Genomic DNA, 22,209 nt, shown 5'->3' with positions numbered 1-22,209 from the left:
GGACACAGGGAATGGCCTCCTACTGCCAGAGGACAGGGATAGATGGGATATTGGGAAGAAATTCCTCCCTGTGAGGGTGGTGAGAGGCTGGGAGGGAATTCCCAGAGGAGCTGTGGCTGTCCCATCCCTGGAAGTGTCCAAGGCCAGGTTGGATGATGGTTGGAGCACCCTGGGATCATGGAAGGTGTCCCTGCCCATGGCAAGGGATGGAACTGGATGAATTTGAAGGTCCCTTCCCACCCAAACCATTCCATCATTCTGATATGACTCCACCATATCCTGGCAATGGAATCATGGCTTTTCCTTTGCCAATTCCAAAGGATAGATTCAATCCACCAGAAAACCATGGCAGAATTCCCAAAAATATTTGTTCATGTGAAAACATCTGTATTGATCCAACTTCAGCCGTGAAGGGGAGAGGACTTTGCTCCCCAAGTGCTCAGGCCTTGGACTTTTCCCTGCTTGGAAAGGCTGAGAAAAAAAAATCCATACACTGCCAACTGCAAATATTTGGATTAGGAATATGGTTTGGATGTTCAGCATTGTCCAGGAGAGCTCTTCCAGGAGCATGTGGCCATCCAGGGATCTGGTTTTATCCCAATTTAATGCAGTTACACCACCAGCTGCCATTGCAAAATTCCCACCTTGCAGGACCTGCCGCTCCAGCGTTTCTGTTGAAAAACATTTGCAAATCCTTTTGGGTTCAGGAAATTTCACAGCAGCACCAAAGAGAGGGGAAGCAAACTTCCTGACAATCTGAGCTGTGGCTTTAGCTGGAAAAGCTGAGGGGAAAGTGGCATCAGATGCTTCTTTGCAAGCCCTGGATGAGAGGGAAGGATGTTCAGGAAGAGGAAGGTGAATTTTTGAGACTGTCCTGTTTTGGTTTTTTTACCTGATTCCTCTCCCAGCTGGTTCTTTGGAGTTCTGTGGGCAGCACCACTCAGCAAAACAGAGATCAATGCACATCCAAAAGTCACAAAAGGGATACAACTTACTTGATTCCTCCCGGGACCAATTTTTCCTGACATTTCATCCACTGAAGCTCCCTGTGTATTGGTGGGGCACCTTTGATGGAGCTCGGCACATCCTTGTCCTCCCAACAGCTCCGCGATGTCCCAATGCTTCTCCTGCCCTGCACAGATGAGTCACATCCAGGTTTTTAAGAAGAATCATGGAGCTTGGCACATCCATGGCTTCTCCTTGTGGGACACCTTTTGATGGAGCTCGGCACATCCATGGCTTCTCCTTGTCCTCCCAACAGCTCCGCGATGTCCCAATGCTTCTCCTGCCCTGCACAGATGAGTCACATCCAGGTTTTTAAGAAGAACCATGAATTTCTGGGGCTCAGCAGCACCAGTCTGGGGGCACACCACTATTCCCGGGAGCCACATGGAGACTCCAGCTCCTCTTCCCCTTCCAGCCTCCGTAGGGCGCTTTGCTCTGGGAACTCCTTTCTTCAAGCTCTGCTCCGGAGAGGCTAAAATTAAACCAGTGATTCCATTGCTGACTGAAAACAGAGCATTCCTTCCCCACCCACGTGTTTTGGATGGACATCAGAAGCCAAACCCCGGCTGCTCAGCCCCATGTGGAAAAACAATCTTCTGTTCAGATCCTCCATCCACCGCAGTTCGCTCCGATCGGGATGTTCAGTTCCCAGCCTGGCGTTCAGGGGGCTCTGAAATGGGATTTGCCTGGAAATGGGAAACATAAACACAGGCAGCCACTATCTCTGCAGCTTATTGCCCTGAACAAAAGCTTATTCTGCTCCAGAGAAGGGAGGGAAACAGAAGTTAATTCATGGATAAAGCAAGGGAAATAAAATCCCTTCACGATCTCCTTTCCATCCTGTGTGTCCCCAGGTTTTTTGGAAAAGTGGAGATTTGCAGGCAGCCAGTGGAAAGATGGAGATCTCTTCTCTCTCTTGAACTCCAGTCCTCATAGGGGTAAAATCCTAAAAATCCCAGTCCTCATTGAGCCACTGCCAGGTGGTGCAAACCTGCTCCAAGCCCCACTGGAGTCATGGAATCACAAAATAACTTGGATTGGAAGGGATTTTTGAAGGGCATCCAATTCCAAACCCCTGCCATGGGCAGGGACACCTTCCACTATCCCAGGCTGCTCCAAGCACCATCCAACCTGGCTTTGGAAACTTCCAGGGATCCAGCAGCAGCCACAACTACTCTGGAAATTCCATTCCATCACCTTAGCACCCTCACAGGGAATAATTCCTTCTCAATGTCCCATCTATCCCTGCCCTCTGGCAGTGGGAAGCCATTCCCTGTGTCCTGTCCCTCCATCCCTTGTCCCAAGTCCCTCTCCAGCTCTCCTGGAGCCTCTTCAGACACTGGAAGGGGCTCTGAGGTATCCCTGGAGCCTTCCCTTTTCCAGGCTGGACATTCCCAGCTCTCCCAGCCTGGCTCCAGAGCAGAGGGGCTCCATCCCTTGGAGCATTTCCATGGCCTCCTCTGGATTTGCTCCAGCAACTCCAGGTCCTTCTGCTGTTGGACCCCAGAGCTGGAGGAAGCTCTACAGGTGGGGTCTCACCTGAGCAAGGCAAAGAGGAGGAACTCCCTCTTTTCCTCCTGCCCACACTGTGGGATGAGCCTGGATCTCTGGATTCCTGAACCTCCATCACTGGGATCCCCAAGTTCTTGAGTGTCCATCACTGGATCAGCATCTCCTGTAGTATCCATCGCTAGGATCCCAAATATTCCCCAGGGAGAGCCCAGCACCACAAAATCCCCTCCTGGCCCAAATTCCCAAAGCGTGGAGCCAGGAAAGAATTCCCTGCCCACCCTGCGTGCACCTGGTCCCCCCTCATCATCTGCCATCCTCAAATCCCTGCACAATTCCCAGAGCACCAGCTGCTCTTTTCCCACCCGGCATCCATCAAAGGGACAAAACAGGGGCTGTGACACCAATCCCTGTGCCCTGCTGCCTTCCCCCCTCTCTCCATATGTTCCTTCCCCACCCTGCACTTCCCATCGAGCTGAGGCTGGACCAAACTCATGACAGAAGTGATTCCAATCCCGATCCCTCCTGGAGCTTCATTCCCAGCTCAGCCTCACAGCAGGGACAGCCAGGAACTAAACCCACGGCAGCTGCTTTCCTTTAACCCATTTTTTCCCCCCCAAAAAAACCCCTTTTCCACCCAGGCAGCCCTATCCCATCCGCTGGGATACCCCCCCACCCCCAAACGCGATTCCCATCTGGAATTCCTCTAGATGTCACCCTCAGCCATCTTTTCCACACAAACACCCCCTCCTCCCTCCCCCGGCTCGCATTTTCCTTTCTCCAAGATTTTTTTTTTTTTTTAAATTCCTTTCTGATCTCTTTCCGGCCATGTGTGATTGCAGTTTCCTCCGGGCGTCCATTTCATCAGCCCGAAATTAAGGAACAGCAGGAGAGGGGGGGGGAAAAAAGACCACCCCAGCCCCGCATCCCACATCCCTCCCCGCTGCTCCCCGAACCTTCCCCAGCGCCTCTCTCCACACCCCATTCCCAGCCCCATTCCCAACCCCGGCCCCGCTCGGCCCGGAGGCCGGGGAGAGGGAGGAGGATTTTTGCCACCTCACCACCATCACTTTTGGGGTGACTTGGCTTTTTTTTAAAAAAAATTTTTATTTTTTATTGCCGGGCTGGATTTTTTTCCTCCCCACATCCAAAAACCCATCCGCGAGCAAGGCCGGCGTTGTCTTTTCCCCCCCGCCGGATCCAGCCTTGGTGACACGAAGGTCACGGCACCTCCAGCCCGGCCTTTTCCTCCCCTCTCCCTCCAATCCCGGCTGCGTGTCCTGGCCCTGCTCCGCTCCTCCGTAGAGGAAACCCACGCCCGGGGCGATCCCAGAAAATCCCCAGGGGAAGCTTTCGGCCCTTTGGTTCCGTCCTCTCCTGCATGAGACAATCCCGGCCGAGCGGCTCCGCCGGGCGATGGCCGAGCAGTGAAGATGTCCATGGCCAGGCTCAACAGCGTCAATGGCTTCTTGGAGGACACCAGGATGGAGCCGGGGGACATGGGCAGGATCCTGCGCTGCCTGGAGATGGGCACCGTCCTCACCTTGTTCTACCAGAAGAAGTCGCAGAGGCCGGAGAGAAGGACCTTCCAGGTGAAGCTGGAGACTCGCCAGATCATCTGGAGCAGGACGCCCGAGAAGGTGGAGGGGGACAGTGAGTATCCGGGGGACAGGGAGGATTGAGGGGGACAGGGAGGATTGAGGGGGACAATGAGTATCGGGGGGACAGGGAGGATTGAGGGGGGACAGGGAGGATTGAAGGGACAGGGAGGATTGAGGGGGGACAGGGAGGATTGAGGGGGGATAGGGAGGATTGAGGGGGACAGAGAGAATTGAAGGAACAGGAAGGATTGAGGGGGGACAGTGAGGATTGAAGGGACAGGGAGGATTGGGAGAGACGGAGGATTGAGGGGACAGGGAGGATTGGAGACAGGGAGGAGATAGGGAGGATTCAGGGAGGATTGGGAGGACAGGAAGGATTGAGGGGGACAGGGAGGATTGAGGGGGACAGAGAGAATTGAAGGAACAGGAAGGATTGAGGGGGGACAGTGAGGATTGAAGGGACAGGGAGGATTGGGAGAGACGGAGGATTGAGGGGAGGGATGTCCTTCTGTATACAGTGAGGACTGAGGGGACAGTGAGGGTTGAGGGGGACAGGGAGGATTGAGGGGACAGTGAGGATTGGGAGGACAGGATTGAGGGGGGACAGGGAGGATTGGGAGAGACAGGGAGGATTGAGGGGGGTCAGGGAGGATTGGGAGGACAGGGAGTATTGAGGGGGGACAGGGAGGATTGAGGGGGGATAGGGAGGATTGGGAGGACAGGAAGGATTGAGGGGGACAGGGAGGATTGAGGGGGACAGAGAGAATTGAAGGAACAGGAAAGATTGAGGGGGGACAGTGAGGATTGAAGGGACAGGGAGGATTGGGAGAGACGGAGGATTGAGGGGACAGGGAGGATTGAGGGTACAGTGAGGACTGAGGGGACAGTGAGGGTTGAGGGGGACAGGGAGGATTGAGGGGACAGTGAGTATCGGGGGGACAGGGAGGATCGAGGGGACAGGGAGGATTAAGGGGGACAGGGAGGACTGAGGGGACAGGGAGGATTGAGGGGGGACAGGGAGGATTAGGGGGACAGAGGAGTATCAGTGGCAGCAGGGTTGGGGGGCTGGGGATGTGCTGGTGGGATGCTGAGCTGTATTGGGGTGACTGGCTGGGGGCATCCTGCCGTAGTGGGGTAAATGGTTGTGGGGTGTTGGGATGTCCTTCTGTAGTGGGGAAAGCTGATTGTGGGGTGCCTGGATGTGTTGGGATGTCCTTCTGTAGTGGGGTAAGTGGTTGTGGGGTGCCTGGATGTGATGGGATGTCCTTCTGTAGTGGGAGAAGCTGATTGTGGGGTGCCTGGATGTGTTGGGATGTCCTTCTGTAGTGGGGTAAGTGGTTGTGAGACCCCACCTGCAGAGCTGCCTCCTGGAGCCAGGTTGGGAGAGCTCAGTGGTGGGGTAATTGGTTGTGGGGTGCCTGGGTCTGTTGGGGTGTGCTGGGGGAGTTTCTGGGCGTGCTGGGTTTCCCAGACATGATGGGGTAACTGTTTGTGGGGTGCCTGACTGTGTTTGGGGTGTCCTAAAGCGGTGGGGTAACTGGTTTTGTGGGATTTTTGGTTGTGTTGGGATGTCCTACCATGGGGAAACTGCCTGTGGGGTTTGTGGCCGTGTCGGGAGGTTCCACTGTGGTGGGGTAACTGGTTTTGTGGTTCCTGGCTGTGGTGGGATGTCCTACCACAGTGGGATATTCCCCCCCATGAAAATGTCCTACCACAGTGGGATATTCACCCCCATGGAGTATCAGGATGCCTGACCATGGGGTGATTCCCATAAAAGCAGGAGCTGCTGGGCTGAGCATCCCTCACCTCCTCCATCCTACCTTGGAAGTTGTTCTGTGGGATCAGGCTGCTTCTGTTTCATCCCTGGGAATTTATATCCTCCCCAGCAAGGAGGGAGAAAAGTGGCCATCCCTGTTCCTGGTGCTTTTTTAACCCCAAAACCCCACTGGAGCATCCATAAAAATCACTCTTCCGTGTGGATTCACTGGTGGTTAGGAGGTTGTTGGGATGTTCTCCCAACAGTGGGAATTGTCTTGGTGCTCATTACCTCAAAGCTTTAATTGAGCTAAAAGAATCCAGTAGAAGGAAACTGGGATTTCAAGGAGCTACACCATCATCTCATCCCACATCCCTGTGCAGGGAAGGAACTCAGTTTTGGGATATCACCTCACCTGGGTGATGGCAAAACCCACCCCAGAGGTTTGGGAGGTGCCTTTTTACTGGAGAGCCTCCTCCAAAATCACCGATGACCCCCCCGCTAAAAATCACCAGCTACTGCTGATTCTGTGCTAGATCCAGCAAAATCCCCTGGAATCTCCAGCTCCTGCTTGGAGGTGCTGATCCCAAGGTGGAATTCCAGCTTTGGGCCAGGAGAAGGAGGGTGGCACTCAGAGCTGAGCACAGGCATGAGCAGGATCCATGCTTGTCCAGATTTTCCGGATACCGGAGCAGATCTGTGGGAGCAGAAGGTGATGGGAGGAAGGGCACCCAGTTTTGGAGAGGTATTTTAGGTCTTCATGGAGAAGAACTTGTTATCCAGTCATGGAAATAATGCATTTCCAGCTCCTTGTTTTTTTCTGGAAGCGCTGTGCACTGCCAGGTTAGGATCTCAGGTTGCTCAGGTGCTGTGCCTCGGTTTCCCCTCTGGAGCCTTAGGAGCTGTCTTTTCCCATACAACAGCCCAATCTCCTCCATGGGAATGAGTAGGTCATCCAGAAGGATGAAAAAAGGAGGAAAATCCTTCTGGAAATGTGCAATCCTGCCATCCCATCCCACCATTCACTTTTCCTAGTCTGGAGTGGGAGAAATCCCCATCCTGGTGCTGGGCTGGAGCATCCTCACCCCCTGGTCCATCCCTTTCTTCCCACTCTCTGTGATTTTGTGGAAGTGTCGGGATCTCCCAGACCTCACGCCTGCCCAGACCATTTTAAATCCCCCCTTTCAAGCCAGAGTCCTGCTTGGAGAGGGATTAGTGGGAAGTGCTGATGTCTCTGTTAGGGACTGTCAGGGCCAGGACACAGATCCTGGCTCTCCCCTGGACCCCCAGGATAATTACACGCTTTGTTAAGCAGCCCCTGGACACGTGTCCGTGTGTCCATGCCTGGGATCGTGTCCATGCCTGGGAATGCCTGGAGCAAGGCCTCCAAAATTAACCTCGTCCTGGAGGGCTTCCAGCTCGTTGCCCTCAGCAGACCCCAGTTCCCAGCACAAGGAATCTGGTGGAAAACAGCCCCAAAAAAAGGATCTCCACGAGAAATTAAAGGAAAAGGGGGTGAAGGCAGTGTGAAAAATCGAAGAGGATTTTGGAGAGGTGGTTTGACGACACCTCCAGCCTTGTTAATGGCAAATAACTGGAATTAGGACTTTTTTGGGAGGAGAAAATCCAGTTGGGATTTATCACTGTTGGACAAGGAAGAAATACTTTATTCCAGGCAGGATACAGTCTTCCAATTTCCCCTGTCCAGGAGGGTCTGAGCTGCCACATCCTGCAAAAAGGGATGACCCCAGTGCCCAGGCCAGCAGGAATTCCCAGCACAACCATTCCTTCCAACCCCTTTGCTTCCCTCCTAATGCCTGAAAAAAATCTCCCAGCCTCTCAGCCTCCCTGAAATCCCACTGGGCAGAACCTGCTCCTCCATCATCTCCCCACCATTCCAAATCTTTTTTTTTTTTGCACCACACTGCTCGCTTTGCATTAGAAAAGAAAAGGGATTTTCGCAGCTGGAACCGACTTCCAGAGTGTTTTAAATCGCCCAGGACAATGGAGACAATGCGGGGAGGAGTTTGGAGACAGAGTTCTGACAGGATCGAGGCAAATCCGCTGCAGATGTGGTTTCCAGGAAGCTGCTGCTCGGGTGTATTGTGCAGCCCCTCGCCGCTCCCTTTTCCCCTGGTTTTCCATGGGAATGGGCTGTTTTGCCCTGGGGGAGAAGGATTTCGGGGTGTTGGTGGATGAAAAACTGCTGCTGGCAGCCCAGGAATTCTCCATGCCTGTCCTCAGTTCATCCCACAGCAGGAAAATGGGAATTCTGCCCCTCTGCCCTGCTCAGGTGAGACCCCACCTGCAGAGCTGCCTCTGGCTCTGGGGTCCAACAGCAGGATGGAGATGCTGGAGTGATCCAGAGGAAACCACGGAGTTGCTCCAAGGGCTGGAGCCCCTCTGCTCTGGAGCCAGGTTGGGAGAGCTGGGAATGTCCAACCTGGAGAAGGGAAGGCTCCAGGGAGACCTCGGAGCCCCTTCCAATGCCTGAAGAGGCTCCAGGAGAGCTGGAGAGGGACTTGGGACAAGGGGTGGAGTGCCAGGACACAGGAAATGACTTCCCACTGCCAGAGGGTAGGGATAGATGGGATATTGAGAAGGAATTATTCCCTGTGAGGGTGCTAAGGTGATGGAATGGAATTTCCAGAGTAGTTGTGGCTGCTGCTGGATCCCTGGAAGTGTGCAAGGCTAGGCTGGATGGTGCTTGGAGCAGCCTGGGATAGTGGAAGGTGTCCCTACCTATGGCACCTTGGAATGAGATGAGCCTTCCAACACAAACCATTCCTGGAATCAGGAACAGCTCCCAGAGATCAGGTGCCACACCAGATCCCGGAGGAGTTAAATCCAAGGAGTAGCAGCATTGCAACTTGTTAGCAAAGCCTTGGTTGCCACTGACTTCTCACCGCTCCCTGGCACCCTGTGGATGGGCAGGTTTGGGGTTGAGTGGCTGCTTTTTAACCTATAAACCCATTTTTTCCCCCAAAATCTGCCTCTTCTTATGGAAGGGACTTTGCTCTGAGCCACGGGAGCCATGAGGTGACAACACAGTTTCATTCCTTGAGGTCTGGTCCAAAAACAAAGCTCGTGGTGGGGTGGAGAGCTCCTGTGTGTCACTTGTGCTAAAATCCCACCCTGATCTGTGAAATTTGGCTTGTGCTCACCCAGCAAAGGAAGGCTGGATAAAGCCTCCACTGTTTTCTGGTGCTTTTCCGCCAAGAAAAACTATTCTTCCCCTCTTTTCTTGCTTAATCAGACCGATTCCTCCCCCCATCCCTTATTCCTCCCTGCATTCAGCTTTTCTCCCCCCTTTGGATTCGGCTGAGGGTTTCCACCAAGGCACGTCTGCAGCCTTCCCCACCACCACATCGGAAACGCAGCCGGGCTGGAAATTCTCCGGGAAATGACCCATTTCCTCGGCAGGACAATACCCCTGGCGAGGTGCTCTGGCCACCCTGGGTCACACAAAGCCCTTTCCGCTGTGGGTGGCTCGTTCCCAGAGGGACAAACCCGCCCGGGGGGGGGTGATGATTGTGGAATCAAGAACAATTTTGTGTGTTGTTCCTAATGTTATGTTATTATTCTTGCTCCCAGTGGGATGCGTCCACTGGGAAAATTGGAAATGTCCCTTGGTGGAGTAGCAGTGAGGAAGAGCGTGGTCCGGAAACCCGGCCCTGCCGCCGCTGTTGGAGCTTTATTTAGCGGGATAATGAGGGAGCAGAGCAGCAGGAAAGCAACGCCCTGCGGTCCCGGCTGCCTGGGCTCCAAATTGCCACTTTGGGGAAGAGTTCTCCAAGGAAAACACGAGCTCAGCCTATCCCAGCGCAGGGTCTGGCTTGGGGATGACAAGGTGGCTGGAGATTTGCTGGTTGGGATGGGGTGGGATGAGCCTGGAAGATGCCTGGCAGCCACAAAGCTGGGAAAAGAGTGGGCAGCGCTGTCGGGATGCCACGTCCTGGGGACACGAGTTCCTGGAGGACACACAGGGATGGGGGCCACCAGGCACACAGAAGAAAGGCAGCAGGGGCACCTTGTCCTTGGGACACAGATCCCTGGATGAGACTTTTCCATGGCATCCGTGGTGCTGTCACTCAGCTGCAGGAGCATTGCAGGGACCTCATCCTGGGGACATCCTGGGCCACAGATCCCTGGAGGACACGTGGCTGTGGCCCAGGAGTGCCATGGAGACACCCCATGCTGGGGACGTGATTCCCTGGCAGACACGTGGCCATGGCATCCATGGTGGTGCACTCAGCTGCAGCAGCACTGCAGGGACACCCCATCCTGGGGACATACTAGGACACCCCATCTTGGTGACATCCTGGGACACACATCCCTGAAGGACACAAGATCCCTGGTGCCATCCCACTCCAGCACACAGTGCCACAGGGACATCCCATCCTGGGAACAGTTCCCTGAATGGACATGCCACACCCATGGTGCCATTGCACATCACTGGAGGACACTGGGGACATGTCACCCTCAGAGACACGTGGCCACAGCACCCATAATTCCATCACACACTCCTAAAGTTATCCCATCCTGGGAAAAAGGCTCTCCAGAGGACAGATGTTCTCCTGGAATTCCCACTTCCCTGAGCCATTCACACGAGGCTGTGGTGGCAGGGGACAGTTTCATGTTCCTCTCTCCCCGCAGTCGACATTCGGGAGATCAAGGAGATCCGCCTGGGGAAGAATTCCCGGGATTTCGAGCGCTACCCCGAGGACGCTCGCAAGCTGGACTTCACCATGTGCTTCATCATCCTCTACGGGATGGATTTCAGGCTGAGGACGCTCAGCGTGGCTGGTGTGTTGGATCCCTTCCCATTCCCTGTGTCCATCCTTGGGGTCCCACCCGCTTCCCAAAATCCCATCATCCCCATCCCAGCCTCATCGCCCTCCTCCTCCTCCAACAGCTTTCTGCGAGGAGGACATCAACCTATGGATAACGGGGCTCAACTGGCTGGTGGCTGACACCCAGAGAGCCCAGACCCCACTGCAGATCGAGAGGTGAGGAAGGACCAGCAGATCCCATTTCCCGATCCTTGTTTTGGGAAGAAAACCTACCCTGGGCTTGGGCTTCTTTGGGATTGAGCACTGTCTGTCCATCCTTTCCTTCCCAGGTGGCTACGGAAGCAGTTTGATGGGATGGATCGGGCCAGGGAAGGCAGGTGAGCCACCAGCACAGTGAGTTCAGCTGGACAGAACCATATTCCCCCTGTTGCATCCCAAATCTGCAGGCTGAGCCAGGCTAGGGGTGAGGTTTGTGGGACAAGGGAGCACCAGGGTTTTTGGGATGCTTGAAGGCACCAAAAATCAGAGATTGAGTGCAGGTCACATCCTTGTGAATGTGAGGACCACTGAGACCTATCCCAATGCCACTTCTCACCAGTGCCAGAGGGGCCAGGCCATTAATGCAGCCCACAATTATCTTCCCAAACCAAGGGAATTTGGACTTGAATTATTATGGGAATGGGAATGGGCATCACCTCCAAGTAGGATGATGTCTTAAGAGTGCCCAGTTGGTTCTTGGATGCACCTCCTCTCCTTGTCCCTCTGCTCACACTTGTGCCAGACACTATGTAATTAATCTCAGAAACATGGAATCATGGAATGGTTTGGGTTGGAAAGGACATTAAAAATCCCCTAGTTCCAGCTTCCACTAGACCAGGTTGCTCCAAGCCCCATCCAACCTGGCCTTGGACACCTCCCAGAATGAGACATCCACAATTCCCCTGGGTCCTGTGCCACTGCAAGGAGCCACAGGCCAGGAGGGTAGGATCCCTGTGCCAGGCACCAAGATTTGGGGTGGGACCCTTGGTGCTGGGAGCTGAGACTCATCCAGGGATTTCACTGACTCCGGTTTTCCCTCTGGCAGCATCACAGTGAAGGACCTGAAGGCGATGCTGCCCCAGGTCAACTACCGTGTTCCCAACATGAGATTCCTGCGGGATAAACTCGTGGTAAGGACCCTCTGGACACCCCAGCTGTGAGGGAGATGCTCTTCAACCTGCCCCACATGGGCTGGGGCCACCATGGTGTCCCTGGTTCCGATCGAGTGGCCCCACTCTCATCCAGCCCTGTCTCCCACAGGAAGTGGAAGCCAGGAATGAGATGACTTTCTCCCACTTCATCCAGTTCTACAAAAACCTGATGTTTGATGCCCAGAAGTCGGTAAGATCCGTGGTTTGGCCTCCCAGATGTCCCTATCCTGGTGGGATGTGTCCCACTCCAGCTAAGCCTGGATCCCTTCTCTGCCTTCCAGGTCATTGAGCAGCTGGAACTCTCCTTCCCCTTGCGGTGAGATCCCAGCTCCCATCCCAATCAATATTCCAAGAGTTGGATCCATAGAGTGGGAAATACAGCCAGGGTGTGGGGCAGAAGAGAGAATGGGAATGGGGATGGAAGAAGGGATGGGAGAGGGGGTGGGAGCAGGGATGGGAGAAAAGATGGGAGAGGGGATGGGAGAAGAGATGGGAATATGTGTGCAGAAGGGATGGGAGCAATGATGGGAGCTGGGATGGAAGCAAGGATAGGAGCAGGAATGGGAGAAGGGGTGAGCAGGGATGGGAGATGGGGCAGCTGCCAGGGATGTAGGGACATTTCACCCTGCCCTTCTCCCAGTATCCTTGGACAACGCTGCACATTCCAGCTGCTGCCGGCCTCTCCCAGTCATGGGTTGGAGGGACTGGTGGGAATGGGGGTCATGGCGAAGCTGAGCTGCAGATGGGCACTGATGTCCTCAACTCTGCCATGGGATCTACCCAAATTCCTTCTCCTGCTCCTCACTGGTGGCTGCTCCTTGTCCCAGGAATGTGGACCGCCCTGAGCTGTGCCAAGTGTCCCTCTACGACTTCCAGAAGTTCCTGCTGCATGACCAGAAGGTGGGGCTTCCCTGAGAACTCTGCAGCCCAAGGAACCCACATGGGATGCTCCAGCCCAGTCCCCCCGCTAACAACAGCCATGTTTGTATCCCAGGAATCCTGGGCCAGTGACGTGGGTGTGGTGCGGGACTACATGTGCTCCTACCTCAAGGAGAGCTCCAACGAAGCGTCGGATCCCTCCTTCCAGCTGGATGAGGTGGGTGGCCCCACACAGTGTCCCCACAGGGATGTCCCCAGCACCATCAGGCTCTGACCTCTCTGCTTCTCCATCCCCCAGTTCCTCACATACCTCTTCTCCAAGGAAAACATGGTGATGGATGCTAAGTACGAGCGTGTGGTGCCTGAGGAGATGAACCACCCCTTGTCCCAGTACTGGATCTCCTCATCCCACAACACGTAAGGAATTTTTCCCCACATGGGCGTTCCTCAGGGACATCCATGAGCATCCCATCATCCTTGTCTCTCCTCTGCAGGTACCTGACAGGAGACCAGTTCTCCAGTGAGTCCTCCCTGGAGGCGTACGCCCGGTGCCTGCGGATGGGCTGCCGCTGTATTGAGTGTGAGTCCCACCAACCCTTCACAGGAATGTTGGAACCCCTCATGTCCCATCAAACAGACCATTCCCTGCCCCCATCCCATGCCACCAGGGCAGAGTATCTTTCCCTGTCATTTGGGCGCTCAAAAAAATGGTTCCCAGCACGTAATTGGTGGCAAATGTGAATTAACCAAGGTGTTTTCCTTCTCAGTGGATTGCTGGGATGGCCCAGATGATCTCCCCATCATCTACCACGGCCACACACTCACCTCCAAGATCAAATTCCTGGATGTGCTGCACACCATCAAGGAGCACGCCTTCGTCACCTCTGAGTAAGCCCCAGCTCCCCTAGTGATCTCTGAATTCTGGGAACCTCTCCCTCCCCTTCATCTGAGGCCACCATTCCCACCTGCCTGCTGCAGGTTCCCCATCATCCTCTCCATCGAAGACCACTGCAGCATTGTCCAGCAGAGGAACATGGCCTGCCACTTCAAGAAGGTTTTTGGGGACATGCTCCTCACCAAGCCAGTGGACATCAATGCTGATGAGTTGCCTTCGCCCACCCAGCTCAAGAAGAAAATCCTAATCAAGGTGTGGAGCAGGCAAAACCCCAAAACCCCTCTTTGCAGGAGGGACAAATATTGTGTTGGGTTCTACACCAAGAGATGGTCAAGGGGAACAAGGGATGGTGGGAAGGCACCTGTGGGAGGTTTATCCTGAGGGTTGGGAGGTCAGTGTGACCCATGGCCAGCACTGAGCTCCCCTCCCTGGCTGTCTCCCAGCACAAGAAACTGGTCGAAGGGAACCTGTACGAGGAAGTCTCCACTGCCAGTTACTCTGAGAACGACATCAGCAACTCCATCAAGAATGGAATTCTCTACCTTGAAGACCCCATCGACCATGTAAGGGAGGCCGTCAGGGGCTGAGTGGTATCTGTCAGACACTGGGGCTTGGGATGGGCTCTCTTAGACCACTGTGATGCTGTGAGGGGGAAAAAAAAGATTAAAAACCCCATCCCAAAGCTCCATCCCTCCATGTCATCCTGTTCCTCACCCCACCAATGCTCTTCCTCCTTCCCAGACATGGAGCCCTCATTATTTTGTCCTGACAAGCAACAAGATTTACTACTCAGAGGAGACATCCCGCTACCAGTTCAACGAGGATGAAGAGGAGGTGGAGCAGAAGGAGGTGCGTGAGGGGCAGGACGCGCCCACAGGGCGAGGCGACAGCTCCGCGGGGAGGGTGACAGGGTGACAGCACCCACTTTGGGATGAACTTGCAGGAGTTCAACAACAACGAGCTGCACTTCACGGAGAAGTGGTTCCACGGCAAGCTCGGGGGTGGCCGTGATGGGCGGCAGATTGCAGAGAAGCTGCTGCACGAGTACTGCACCGAGACCGGCGGCAAGGATGGCACCTTCCTGGTGCGCGAGAGCGAGACCTTCGTGGGCGACTACACCCTCTCCTTCTGGTAGGAGCTCCAGCAGGGGGGCAGGATCCCACCCTCCCTGCGTGACCCTCCAGTCAGTGCCTGGTTTGGTGGCTGGAATGGCTTTTTTGGGGGAAATGTCACCTTTTTGTGCAGCTCGTAGACCCCAAATGTGGGGTGGTGGAGGTGTGGACCCAGACTGACTTGGCTTTCTCCCACCCCCACGGCAGGAGGTCCAGCCGGGTGCAGCACTGCAGGATCCACTCGAGGCAGGAGGCTGGGGCCACCAAGTTCTACCTGACGGACAACCTGGTCTTCGACAGCCTCTACAGCCTCATCTGCCACTACCGGGAGGTGCCGCTGCGCTGCAACGAGTTCGAGATGCGCCTCACTGACCCCGTCCCCCAACCCAATGCCCACGAGAGCAAAGAGTGAGGATCTTTCCAATCCACATCCCCTCAATCCCAAGGGTCCACCAGCCTCCTCCAGCCCCAGCAGGGTGTGGAGATGCCGATGCCAGCCCCATGTTCTCCCTGGGCAGGTGGTACCACGCCAGCTTGACGCGTCTCCAGGCCGAGCACATGCTGATGCGGGTCCCGCGGGATGGAGCATTCCTGGTGCGGAAGCGCAGCGAGCCCAACTCCTACGCCATCTCCTTCCGGTGAGTGTGGCCACCATGAGGCCACTTGGGCTTGGCCAAGCTGAGGATTTGTGATAACCTATCTGTTGTGACCCCAAGCTAGGTGGCAGGGCTTTGCTGTGGGTGACACAGTGGGACATGTGATGGTGTCATGAAGGGGAAACCCTCTCTGTGACCTCCTCGGGGTGGTCACCTTGATTCCCAAACATCACCTGCCTATCCCAATCATGGAGCCAGGATTCGGCCACCCCTCACCCATCCCATTCCCATCTCTCGTGGCCCCAGGGCGGAGGAGGAGTGTGGTAAGACACAAAAATAGAGAAATTGTGGATGCCCCCCTGGAAGTGCCCAAGGCCAGGCTAGACACAGCTTGGAGCTTCTAGTGGAAGGTGGAATGGGTTGGAATGTGATGACCTTTAAGGTCTATTCCAACCCTTAACACCCTGTGATGCCATGATTTGGGGTCAGGATCCACTATGGGGCTCAAGGGGCCGGGCTGAGTGGGGCGCCAGGCGCTGGGTGGTGACACACGTGTCCCTCTTCCCGGTGTCCCCAGTGCACGGTGAAGGCTCTGTATGACTACAAAGCACAACGGGAGGACGAGCTGTCATTCTGCAAGCAGGCCATCATCCACAACGTGGACAAGCAGGACGGCGGCTGGTGAGGGCGGTCACTTGGGTGCCACCATGGGCGGGACATGGAGGGGACACCCCGCGTATTCCCATTTTAACTCAGCCTCCTTCTTTGTCCCCCCACCCTTTCTCCAACCACCCCCTGGCACCGCATGCAGCAGGGACATCCCTGTCCCCCCCTCCCCAAAATCTGTCCGCTCGCCTTGATCCTGTCACCCCTTGCAGGTGGCGGGGGGACTACGGAGGCAAGAAGCAGCTCTGGTTCCCGGCCAACTACGTGGAGGAGATCGTTGGCACCCAGGCACAGGAGCAGGATGAGGCTGTGAGTTCCACCTCCCCGGGATCCTGGGAATGAGGCCACTGGAGGATCCCAAGAGCCTTGACCAAATTCAGACCCATATCCTGAGGCTGAGAGATGCTCACGATGCTGCTCCACCTTGGATCCTTATCCACAGGCTGGGGGATGCTCATGGTTCTGCTCCAGCCTAGACCCTTATCCACAGTCTGGGGAATGTTCCTGGCCCTACTCCAACTTACACCTATTCCTGGGACTTGGGAAATGCTCACAGTCCTTTTCCAGCCCATATCTTTATCCAGAGGCTGTGGGATGCTCCCAGCCCCACTCCAGCTTCCTTTACTGGAAGCTGCAGGGTATTCCAAGTCTTGTACAAGCCCAGATCCTTATCCAGTGGCTGAGGAATGCTCCTGGTCCTCTCCAGCCCAGACCCTTACCCAGAGGCTGGGGGATGCTCGTGCTCCTGCTCTAGTCCAGGTCTTATCTGGAGGCTGAGGGAGGTTCTTGGCCCCACTCCCACTTAGACAATTTATTAGAAGCTGGAGGATGCTCCCAGTCCTGTCTCAGCCCTGATCTCTCTCTGGAGGCTGGGTGACAATCTTGGCCACACTCCAGCTTGGATCCTTGCCTGAATACTGGAGGATGCTCCCAGCCTTGTGCCAGCCCAGATCCTTATCCAGAGGCTGGGGGATTCTCCTGGTGTTGCTCCAATCCAGATCCTGCATGTTTTTTCCCTTTTTTTTCCTCAGATTTGTCTGTCTTGGAGGGCTGGGTGGTGGCTGCCTGTAACCCACAGGCCTCCCTCATTTTACCTCTTCCTTCCTCTCTTGCAGTCATCAGAAAACAGCCCCCTGGGGAACTTCCTGAAGGGCTTCATTGATGTCCCATCCTGCCACGTCGGTGAGTGTCCCTACTTATGGATTTGGGGGTAATTTGGAGGGATTGGGATGTCCAGATGATTCAGGGGATGTTTTCCCTTGATTCCAAGGGCATGTTTCAGCATGGAAAGCTGAAGCCACGCATTGAAAAAAATGGGATCCTCACAGGAGGAGGAACCTGATGGATGGTGGGGTTCCAGGAGGGGCTGGTGGGGGCCTGGGAGCGGGACCGCTGAGGTTTCGTTTGCTCCACAGAGCCATCCGTTGGGAATGTCTTCGAGTAAAGCCCCCCTCTGATGTCCTTATAGTTATCTCCAAAGACGGGAGGAGCTCCAAACCATTTGTCTTCACCATCCATTCCCAGCAGATGTCCCACGCAGCCCAGTCGCTGGATGTGGCCGCAGACACACAGGAGGAACTCAGCGAGTGGGTGGCCAAGATCCGGGAGGCCACGCAGAACGCCGACGCCAGGGTGAGGGGATGCAGAGGATGGGGCTGGATGGTCCCTTTCTCTTGGAGATTGTGCTTAATATCTCCAGATGAAGAGTCTGGGAGAAGACTTGCAGCTCCTGTTTTTCCTGGCGCAGATGCAAGAGGGGAAGATCATGGAGCGGAGGAAGAAGATCGCCCTGGAGCTCTCGGAGCTGGTCGTGTATTGCCGGCCGGTGCCATTCGATGAGGACAGTAAGTCCCAGAGAAGTGGGATAAAGGCATGGAGCGTGGAAAGAGACGGGTGGGAAGAACTCTGCAGGTCTCATTCCTTCCCTGATATCCACTTGGTTCTTGCAGAGATTGGCACGGACAAGGCGTGTTACCGGGACATGTCCTCCTTCCCGGAGACCAAGGCGGAGAAATACGCCAACCGCAGCAAGGGCAAGAAGTTCCTGCAGTACAACCGCCGCCAGCTGAGCCGCATCTACCCCAAAGGACAGCGCTTGGACTCCTCCAACTATGACCCACTGCCCATGTGGATCTGTGGGAGCCAACTCGTGGCCCTCAACTTCCAGACGCCCGGTAAATCCTGCTCCGGGGGTTGTTGTTGGTTTCATCCCTGAAGGTTGTCTCAGAATTCCCATTTCCAATGTGTCTGCCCTGGGTCGTCTTGTTGGAGGTGGTTTGGGTGATCTCAACCCTGGGTCATCATGTTGAAGGTGGTTTGGGTGATCTCAACCCAACCTTTGTCTCCATCCTCATGGGGATACAAGTGGTTTGTATGCTCTTCAACCTTTTCCTCATCCTGATGGGAACACAGGAGGTGGTTTGGATGATCTTTCCAAGCTTTGTCCTCATCCTGATAGAAGAGGTGGTTTGGATGATCTCGCCAAGCTTTGTTCTCATTCTTGTGGAGACACAGGAGGTGGTTTGGATGCTCTCCAACCTCTGTCTCATCCTGACGGGGATGCAGGGATGGTTTGAAAGATTTCTCCAACCTTTGTCCTTATCCTGGTGGGGACAAGGGGGGTTTGGATGCTCTCAAGTCTTTGTCCTCGCCCTGATGAGATATCTTCATGCAGTCCTTGCATGAAGATAAGAAGCTGGGGGCTCTTAGTTGGGTTTTCAGGGTAGAACCTTCTAACCAAGGACCTGGGGAAGGTCCCTGAGCCCCCTGCTCAGATCTGCTCTGTCCCCATGGCCACAGACAAACCGATGCAGCTGAACCAGGCGCTCTTCATGCTCGGTGGCCGCAGCGGCTACGTCCTGCAGCCAGACATCATGAGGGACGAGACCTTTGACCCCTTCGACAAGAACAGCCTGAAGATTGTGGAGCCCATCACAGTCCAGCTGCAGGCAAGTGTGCAAGGACACCAAGACCACCTTGAGGTGGTCACCATCAAGACGGGAACTCCTTCCTTATTTTTGGGTCAGCCAGGGTTGGTTTTCATTTGTTCCAGCTACATATTTGGTTCATGGAGCTTGGTACTCTTGGGAGTTCTTCTTCATCCAGTGTGGCCAGACCTCACCCTCTTCTTCCTCCCCTTTCTCCCACAGATCCTCGGTGCCCGGCACCTGCCCAAGAATGGGAGGAGCATCGTGTGCCCCTTCGTGGAGGTGGAGGTTTGCGGCTCCGAGTATGACAACAGCAAGAACAAGACGGATGTCGTAGGTGAGAGACCACACGGGTGATGTCCCCACCCTTAGGGACAACCCTGACTCTGTCATCCTCTTGAGAGGACATGTGGGTGATGGGGCTGGGTTTTGTGCTCTCTCCCACAGCTGACAATGGCTTCAACCCCGTCTGGCTCTTCAAGCAGTTCGTCTTTGACATCAACAACCCCGAGTTTGCCTTCCTCCGCTTCGTGGTGTATGAGGAGGACATGTTCAGTGACCCCAACTTCTTGGCACAAGCCACCTTCCCTGTCAAGGGTCTCAAAACAGGTATGGTCTTTCCATCATCATCATCATCTCCATCATAGTCATGACTCACAGAAGAGTTTGGGTTGGAAGGGGCTTTTAAATGTCATCTTGTCCAATCCCCCTGCAATCATCATGATCTCCATCATTATCATCATCATGACCTCCATGATTAAGTCATGGAGTCATAAAAGGGTTTGGTTTGGAAAGGACTTTTAAAGATCTTCTAGGGCAACCCTCCTGCAATTGTCATCATCACGATCTCCATCACTGAGTCATGGAATCACAGAAGGGTTTGGGTTGGAAGGGGCTTTTAAAGGTCATCCAGTCCAAATCCCCTTCAACCATCATCATCATCATCATTTCCATCATAGTCATGGAATCACAGAAGGGTTTGGGTTGGAAGGGACCTCCAAAAGTTATTGAGTCCAGCTCCCCTGCATTGTCATCGTCATCATGACCTCTGTCATTAAGTCATGGAATGACAGAAGGGTTTGGGTTGGAAGGGACCTCTAAAAGTCTTTTAGTGCAAACCGCCTGCAATCATCATCATTATCTTCCTGGGGTCCTGGCCATGGTGAGGGGCTCGGACCTTGCTGTGGTTCTGAGCTCTTCTTGTCATGTTGTATCCAGGCTATCGGTCGGTGCCGTTGAAGAACAGCTACACCGAGGACCTGGAGCTCGCCTCCCTCCTCATCCACATCGAAATCATCAACGCCAAGGCAGGTGGCCCAGGCAGCTTGGGAAACCTGGAACAACGGGAACCATCTCTTTGGGGTGTCCTGCCCACCACACCAGCCTCACATGCTTCTTTTGGAGCAGGAGGAAGATGAGGAGAACCTCTACTCGTCCATCCAGCAGCTCCGGGACCGTGCCAGCGAGCTCTCCAGCCAGGTCTCCAGCTACGAGCGCACCAACGGCTGCGATTCCCGCTACCAGCAGCGCCTGGACGAGCTCCGGGCGGCCCAGGAGCGGCTCATGGAGCTCACCGAAGTCCGCAACCGCAAGTGAGTTGTCCCCTCCCTCTGGATTTGAGAAGTCCCTCTTGGGGGATGCTCCCTAAGGCCACCACCCTGCTCCCCACCAGGTTGATGGAGAAGAAGAAGAGGGACCGGCAGATGGTCACCAAACGCAGCTGAGCTGGAGGGACTCGAGCTGAGGAGCTCCCCCAGCCACCTCCTCTCCTGCCACAAAGGGAGGTGGGGTGGCCACATCCGGACCTCCCACCACGCCCAGGGCTGGGTGACAGCAGCGTGACAAATTCGGGGATGAAAGGGGGCCTTGGGTAGCTGTGCCTGTGACGGGGGTGAGGCGGGAGGTGGGACGCTCTGGCTCCAATCCCAGGTGCCTCCAGCTTCATCCCGTGTTCCCTGGGGCTCAAGGTCGCATCCATGTCCCCACGAGGTGGCCACAGTGGCTCTTCCTCACCCAACGTTCTCAATGTCCCACCATCCCATGGCAGCCCCATGACCGATGGGGAAACTGAGGCACAGGGGCCCAGCTGGCCCAGGATGGGGCAGGACCGGGCCACCTCGATCCAGGGCACAGGTGTCAGGACTGGCTGGTGGTGAGGCACCAGGATGGGGACACAGGGGACACTTTTGGGGGGGTTAGGGGGGTGTTTTGCTCCCTGGCTATAAATATCTGTATTTTCTTCTTTTATCCAGCGTGTACATACGGCGTGGGGGGAGGGAGTGTCTGTACCAGCCACAGTATTAGGGCACAAGGGGGACCCCAAAATGTCCAGAGATGTCCCAGCATGGGACCAAGGGAGCAGGGGACCAATTGTGGGGCTGTCCCACAAGGCAGAGTGGCCTGTGACAGGGTGCCCTGAGTAGGCATCTGGTAAACACAGGCAGCAAGGTGGCCCCAGAGGGGACAGGGATGTCCCCAAGGTGACCTAGAATTGTCACCAAACTCTGGGAATGGGGACAGATCCTGCCAGTAAAGCTAGCTGAGGTGGTGGCCAGCCCAGCGATGGCTGGGGACATCTTGGGGTGTCCCCTGGGGTTGGGGTGTCCCAGCAGGGGGGACCTGTGTATTCTTTGTATGAAAATAAATCTATTTAGCCAATATTTATACCCTGCTGCTGTGACCTGGTGTCCTCTCCCATCTCTGCTGCCACCTCAATGTCCCCAGGGTGGGTGATGTCCCCTGGAAGGTGGCTTGGTAGTCCCAGATCCAGTGTGCCACCCTTGTCCCAGCAGCGGTGGGGACACTTGGGGGTGTGGTGTGGCAGGGAGGAAGGACACGAGGCAGAGGGACACAGGGACAATGGGTGCAAGGTTGTGGGGACACGGGGCCATGGGGGCATGAGGCCATGGGGACACACACGGATCCATAGGGATTCGAGGCCTTGGAGACACACACATGGATCCATAGGGACATAAGGACATGGGAACACACATGGATCCATAGGGATTCGAGGCCTTGGAGACACACACACGGATCTATAAGGACACAGGGACATGGGTTCATGGAAACACGTGTGAATCCATTGGGATTTGGGTCCATTAGGACACACACAAATCCATGGGGATTTGGGTCCATCGGGACACACACAGATCCAAAGGGACATGGGTCCATGGGGACACAAATTCACAGGTCCATAGGGATTTGGGCCCATGGGAATACACACACAGATCCATAGGGACATGGCACCATGGGGACACACATGAATCCATAGGGATTTGGG

The 22,209-nt window shown here is 55.1% G+C and overlaps 2 protein-coding genes across 2 annotated transcripts in view; one reads left to right on the top strand and one right to left on the bottom strand.

The window, feature by feature from the left end:
- The window catches only part of ZC3H3 (zinc finger CCCH-type containing 3), a 133,199-nt gene extending 132,126 nt beyond the window's left edge, over positions 1–1,073 (bottom strand). Inside the window, exon 1 of the mRNA XM_039714195.1 lies at positions 996–1,073. The gene's annotated coding sequence lies outside the window, so the exon portion shown is untranslated. The remainder of the gene's footprint in view (positions 1–995) is intronic.
- Positions 1,074–3,428: 2,355 nt separating this feature from the next.
- LOC120504669 (1-phosphatidylinositol 4,5-bisphosphate phosphodiesterase gamma-1-like) lies at positions 3,429–21,595 on the top strand. The gene is made up of 30 exons (XM_039714407.1): positions 3,429–4,167; positions 10,528–10,677; positions 10,787–10,880; positions 10,994–11,041; positions 11,749–11,833; positions 11,964–12,044; positions 12,136–12,170; positions 12,682–12,754; positions 12,849–12,950; positions 13,032–13,150; positions 13,228–13,313; positions 13,501–13,621; positions 13,712–13,880; positions 14,072–14,191; positions 14,370–14,477; positions 14,572–14,759; positions 14,948–15,148; positions 15,259–15,378; positions 15,886–16,017; positions 16,215–16,311; positions 17,118–17,184; positions 17,471–17,634; positions 17,750–17,846; positions 17,952–18,176; positions 18,802–18,950; positions 19,152–19,266; positions 19,377–19,538; positions 20,148–20,236; positions 20,337–20,521; positions 20,602–21,595. Exons 1-30 carry the CDS (start codon positions 3,948–3,950, stop codon positions 20,651–20,653), a joined length of 3,654 nt encoding a protein of 1,217 aa, XP_039570341.1. The 5' UTR covers positions 3,429–3,947; the 3' UTR covers positions 20,654–21,595.
- Positions 21,596–22,209: the final 614 nt, after the last annotated feature.

This window comes from Passer montanus, unplaced genomic scaffold (assembly GCF_014805655.1).
Source record: "Passer montanus isolate IOZ18808 unplaced genomic scaffold, ASM1480565v1 scaffold100, whole genome shotgun sequence".
Classification (NCBI taxonomy): Eukaryota; Metazoa; Chordata; class Aves; order Passeriformes; family Passeridae; genus Passer; species Passer montanus.
Note: the sequence above shows the minus strand (reverse complement) of the source record. Positions and strands in the feature narration are given on the sequence as shown.